We start from the raw sequence: 6,535 nt of genomic DNA, 5'->3' as shown, positions 1-6,535 counted from the left end.
ACACCAGATGTGAATTTAATCATCCAAGAGTATATTTGTCTAGCTACACCATGTGTGCATTTGTATGCAGTTAATATTACATATATCTAGTTGTACTAAACCAGCCTGAATTAATCTTCATTCTTTTAACTCAGTAGTTACAACATTCACATAAGTCTTCAAGTAATTCTTATTTAATCTTATTACCTCAGTTTACCAAATGATTTACTTAGCCTGTTAAGTAATCCATCTATATTTATTTATTTGACATTTATTGACCAGGGATGTCCGACTGAGCTAAAGCCCTTTTTCAGCGGAGGCCCGGACTGAAAAGCTCCACAAAAGTACATACAAAGTTTACAAAAATAGCAATTTGTGAGAACATTACAGAGAGTATAGAGTGTGGTACTTGACTTGGTTACAAACATTTTGCAGTTTGTTGAGAAAAAGCAAAGCATGACAAATGCAATTGTCTAACTCTTTAGAAGATACAGTCATAACATTGCTAAAAGAAAAGATGGTAAGATCTGAAATATATAGTCAGGGAGGATAAAAAGTCCAAATATTAGTTAAGAGAAGAGGTTGATAGAGAAAAAGTAAGAAGAAGAGGTTGAGAGAGTAGTAGGGACAGGGAGGGAAAGTGAAAGGGAGCCAGTAGAGAGGTAGTAGATAGTGAGGTCCGAGAGAGTGGGATTGAGGGGTGGTGTTTAAGGTTAAAAGTTCAAGGTGGGTTGCTAAAGTGACAAGTCCAGGTATTTAGTAGATATTCTTTGAGAGCTTTTTTGAATTCATGTGCATGTGTTATTTTTCTGATGGTCAAAGGAAGCTTGTTCCAGGATAGGGCAGGAAAGTGGTTATATAGATTTTGGCTATTGTCCTTTTGGGCATAAATATAAATGTCTATACTAATGTTTTTCTGTTTGTTGAGATTGAATGTTTTGTGAAGATAGGTGAAGGCTGTCAGCCTAGCTAGATAGAATTTTGTAAATAATTCTGTCATTTGTAAATATTAATGTAAGCCACATGCTTGTTCTCTTAAATGTGAAAAGACTGTATTGGATGTTGAACTGAAAAAAATGTAACAACAGTGCACTCTGTTGTAAGAAAGCTGATAAGTCAAGCATTGTGAAATTCTTTGATCTAAAACTCGGAGCCGTGATGTCTAGAGGAAGGCATTCTACCTATTATTTTGAGGCCAGAGATAATGGCTAGAATTTACATGTATAATTTTTTTTATTGCTCTGGCTTCCTGACCAGCTGCAAGATCAAAAGGGCTATAAACCTCTGAGTTTCTGTTAGCCTGGGAACCAGAAAGAAATGATGCAATCTGAAATGAATCAGTGGTACTGTGTTATCAATTTAAGGACAGAAAGAGTGAGGGCATTTAGCGTTTGTCTTGACAACATCCAACTCACCAGCAATCTGCCTGTGTTCTATATGTAAGTTTATTTTAGAACTGTGTTTTCTCTTAGAAATAGCTAGGAAATAGGAAGATTAGATTAGTCTTTTTTTCTGTATTGATGTCAGAACTTTTCTACTGTATTATTTTAAGTATTTCTCTGTGATCTCTGAATGCTTGACTAGCATTGTGTAGTAAGAAGTATTGTCTTGTGTTTTTATTATTTATTATTAAATATTTTTAAATCTTTCAACTGTGGCTGTTTTGTGTAGAGATAATTTAAGCTCTAGAGTACATTGCATGTATATAGCGATACTGGCCAAGCCACTCCAATAAGCCTTGACTGTTCAGTTGTACTTACCATTTGGATAATAATATTGCACAGTATAATTGGACACCCTTTTATAAGGGACTTTTAGTAGCTGATAAATATATTAGTGGGTGGTGGCAAGTGGTTCTAACGTATAGTCTGGGTAAAAGGGGCACAGCTGGAGAACCTGTGCCAGCCTTCCTCAGGAGAGTCTGTGTGGTCGTATATAACTCTTATCTCAAAGTGTGTGTGTGTGTGTGTGTGTGTGTGTGTGTGTGTGTGTGTGTGTGTGTGTGTCAGTTACTTGGGCAGGGACATGAAGCACTGCTTGGACAGAGAGGGTGCTGGAGGTTTTAGCTTGCCCACTAGGCTGAGATCTGGACCCTAGAGTTGTGCCAGTGGGGAGACTTATTGGGGACCTGGAGAGAAAGGGAGAAACCAGCCCCAGACTGACTGTGATCTCTGTGTGCTCTTAAGGGAAATTGTATTTTACTGTGTATGTATTTAGTATCCTTTCCCTATATGGATGCCCCTCACTGGTGTTAGTGGTGAGGATTGAGGCTCCTTGATTGCTGGGCTACTGCACGGGTGTCACATGCAAGATCATTATTATACAAATGCTTGTCATATAGTCTGGGCTGTGGCTGAAAAAGATGCTATTTCCATTAGCTTATTCACAAGTTCAACAGATAGAAAAATAAATTCCTACACAAATAAAACTTCCCTGCCAGTATCTATTGTCAGCTGGTATTATACTAGTAAATACTACATACTGACCACATCTGTAAACTCTGTAATCATTTCTCACTACTAGCAAAACCAACACGTTATCTAACCTAATACTTGTCTCAGCTCCTAGTATTAAGGCCACTATCACCCTTTGCTGTACCACTATACCATCTTGTTGAATACCACTGCATATATTTAGACTCTGTGTATAAATTTAGACTAAATGTTAGAAATTTGAGTAACAACCTGTAAAGTATTTAATGTATTTCTACGGTGAATACATTTTGATATATACATATATATATATATATATATATATATATATATATATGAGTCCACTTTGTAATTTCGAAATAGTGAAATTTCGAATTTCAGCATTCCGAAATCAGAAAGTGGAATACTCACATTTCCGACACCGGCAGAAGCACGAAATTCAAAATACCAAAGCATGGATATTTTGAATTTCTGCTTCCGGTGGTACGGAATATGGATGTTTGGGCTTAATTTTGGTAAGTATGTGTGTGCAAGTAGGTTGGTTAGGGGTTTAGTGTGTGTAAGTGTGTGTTGTGACTGCTATGTGTGTGTTTGAGAGACTGTAAGATGTATGTGTGTGAGTTTCGTTTGTGTTACTGTTTGTGTGATCTCAGAGTTAGAATATTTAAGTAGGGGGGTGTGAGGGGCACAGGGGGGATTGCCCCCCTGCTTATATGTAGTTTAGATTAGTTTGTTTGATTGTGGGAAGGAGTTTTGTGTATGTTTATGTGTGTACTGTATGTGTAGTGTGGGTACGGGATTTTGAATTTCGCGGTTGTGTGTTTTCGAGTTTGTGAGTTGTGGTTGGGTTTTTGGCTTTGTGATTTCAGAATACTAAAATTCGAGATTTCAGTATTTTGAAATTACAAAGTGGGCCCATGTGTATATATATATATATATATATATATATATATATATATATATATATACATATATATATATATATATATATATATATATATATATATAAAATGATCTTATCATCTGTAAAAAGAGTTTGTTTTATTTATTGTTATGTTACTACATTTAAAATGTGTTTATTTCTGTCATGATACTTTACATGGTAGTTTGATATGGGTCTACTTTAATTACACGAAACCGTAAAACTGCAAATACATATGGATCGAACCATGTGTATCGAAAGTGCAAGCCGTCGAAAACTGTAAATGGAAATCTCCGTAGGTGGAGATTTCTGTTTACTTCAATGTAGTGCGATCTCGGAGTTGCTATATTTAAGTAGTGGGGGCTGTGGAGGGTGAAGGGGGGCTTGCACCCTGCCTACATCTTTTTTTTTTCTGTGTATTTTTTTTTTCTTTATTAACTTTCGAACGTTTAAGAGTTCGATGCATATGTGTCGATCTTTATGCATTCGAACTTTTGAACATTTGAGTTAATAAAGTAGACCTATTGACATAACCTGTTTGTTCCTGACAAGATGTCTTAGGTCAAGCTTGAAAAGGGTCATTCAACCAGTCTACTTGCCTGGTTAAAAATTGTAAAATAAAAATAAAAAATAATACCAGGTTGAGCTGTCCCATGTGAACTACTGCCCCCACCAATAGAACTAGCAACCCACACACTTGTGGTTGCTGTTGCACCCCATGGCAACACAGAACTTATGGGGCCTTCTGATAATTCAGTCATTGGTTCATCTGTTTCAGACATTAAACAGCTCTGGTCTTGGGAACACAGGCACAAATATTATCACCTGGTCCACCTATTCAGCGTTTTTGAATAAACTGTATTTAGTCTTTCAATGAGCCTTTATGTTGGAGTGCAACCATTAGAACATCATCCATTTGCCTGGGTGCTAACATACTGGGAGAAATAACCATCCCATCGAATGTATGCCAGTAAAGCCCTTACATCTCTGGAGGTAGTCTCTCATTTTATGTCACAGACCCCAGGTCTTTTATCAGCCAGCTAGTAGGGGTTACATCTTTTACTTTATCTGGATAGATCTCTTCCTGCTGCCCACCCAGTTGCCTCACATGAAGAAGACGTTCTCCAGCCAGTCGCATGTTTGTATGAAGTTTGAAAGCATTCACTTCCCTTTGTCTCTGCCATAGTTTTAATTATGAACATTGAAATTGTCTGTTTGATGCCCACATGATTGATAAGAAAAGGTCACTAAATTCTCTTTTGTTTTTTGCTCCCACGTCATGGTATATTTGTACATGTGCTGGCACCCGGATTTATTCCTAACTTTATCCGTGGCAGCCCTCTCTCATTTCAGTGGCACTGATGTGATTGCACTGTTACTCAGCCAGGAACATTCAGAATGAAATCTGTTTATCTGAATGGGAGTGTGCAGTCAGCTCCACTAGAAAAATTATTATGTGAAAGTCCCCTAGTGGTAATGCAAGCATAGCAGTATGCCTGAAATGAATACACTTCACACCTGCTATATATAGGAAACGCGATCAGCACAATATAACAGGAAGATATAGTGAGACAAGATGGACAGGTGTAGTACACTAAAGCCCAAATTGGAGTAACAGAATCCTTTCCATAAAGTAAACAAGCTATAGGTCAGTTTTCCAGGAATAACTTATTTTCTCAAGTTAAGTTCAAAAGTTTAGAAATTAAAGATGAATGGACTGGAGTCCTGAGTTTTGAAAGACCAGATAGTAAAAAGGTATTTTGATTGCACTAGAAATCTGTTCTCAGTAGTAGTAACAACCCTTATTTATCTTTGTGGAAACTATTTTTTCATGCCTGATAGCTCTACCATCACAGAACAGGTATTTGCTGCACACAGTGTTTCTGTCTATGTGCTTTAATGATCTAATTGCAGAAAGGCAGTGTTTATTTGACTATGGCAGCCTTCCCAATCCCACCTTCTGTAACAGTTAGGTGCTGACCAATATCCACCCTACCCATTCCTGACATTCTCACAGAGACAGTCCTACATTGTTTTCCATGGAATTATTCCACCCAACACTGAAAACAACAGTGAAAACATTATGCCCAGATGGAGAACATTCCTGTTGCACTGACATTCTCGACTACACATTTTTTAATTTAAAATTGAACATACATTTAAATTATCAGACTATAATAACTTTGGAGAAGCAGAAAACTATTCACTGCATTGTGAAGTAATCTTGTTAAACTGCCCATGCGTCAGTCTCAGATGCACTGTCCATTATTTCGCACAACACTGATTTATGTTTGAGTGACAGATATTGTTAGAACAGCATTACAAAGCACTACAACTGCCAGGACTTCCAAGAGAACTGAAACTTAGTTTGGTGAGAAATGGCAAGGTTTATCTGCTCTGATGTATGCTTAGGCACTAACCGCTTAGTTCAGGCTAGCTCCTTGTTTATAACACCCTTCCTGGCCCTTAAGTCACAACAAAGAAAACCAGGATAAGATGTTTCACCATTACATACTCTTCTGTTTGCGAAAAAAGAATTTAAAAAGTACCTTTGAGTATTTTAGAACAAGCTTCTTTTTTGTCCTTTGTTTCCGAAAGTGCAGCACAGTGTTGCCCATGTCCGAGAGAAGAGTCTGCTCTGCTGTTAATGTCATGAATCCTGCTGCAATACTGTCAAGCAATGCTGTCATATTTCTGCCTGGCCATGTTAGAAACTGAAAAGAAAAGACCTTTCCTGAACAGGAAAACAAAGTTATTTTGTTATCGGCCCCTTCCCCCCTCCTCTCTTTGTGGCAAAGTTTGTGTTGGCCAGGAAACAATGATGCTCTTCCTGGATGTGGCCCAAAGATACCATCTTTCACAGCACCTATCCCTGAATGGCAGTGTCAGGGATAATGCAGTGGTTCCAGACCAAATTAAACAATAACGGGAAATTAAACAGTAATTATGGGTTTGTTTAGTGTCAGCCTTGTTGAGAATGGAAGGGTGAGTGTTAGTCCAGAAGAGAGACAAACAGAAAGGCAGACAAGAGAAAAATAAATCCTAAAATACTACTACACCTCCTATTTATTTATATAAAGTATCATAGCAGCCGGCAACCACAAAATAACAAAAGCTGCACCACTCTGAGATTGAAATATACATTTTGATGACAAAGGAGTGTTTCATGGCTCACTATGTCTGACCATTATTTACAGGATAA

At 37.6% G+C, this 6,535-nt stretch overlaps 1 protein-coding gene across 8 annotated transcripts in view; it reads right to left on the bottom strand.

The window, feature by feature from the left end:
* The window catches only part of PHLDB1 (pleckstrin homology like domain family B member 1), a 2,201,164-nt gene extending 2,195,086 nt beyond the window's left edge, over positions 1-6,078 (bottom strand). For 2 of the 8 annotated variants that reach the window (XM_044080921.1, XM_044080924.1), the window contains exon 1: positions 5,883-6,076. In XM_044080921.1, the coding sequence (XP_043936856.1) occupies positions 5,883-6,023 (141 nt within the window). In that variant the 5' untranslated portion in view covers positions 6,024-6,076. Of the gene's footprint in view, positions 1-5,882 lie in introns of all 8 variants that reach the window. The other 6 variants (XM_044080920.1, XM_044080926.1, XM_044080922.1 and 3 more) reach the window with 6 other exon arrangements.
* Between the last annotated feature and the right edge of the window lie 457 nt (positions 6,079-6,535).

The sequence above is a fragment of the Protopterus annectens genome, chromosome 8.part0, assembly GCF_019279795.1.
Source record: "Protopterus annectens isolate FY-2018-M chromosome 8.part0, PAN1.0, whole genome shotgun sequence".
Taxonomy (NCBI): Eukaryota; Metazoa; Chordata; order Ceratodontiformes; family Protopteridae; genus Protopterus; species Protopterus annectens.
This window is presented reverse-complemented; position numbering and strand designations above follow the sequence as displayed.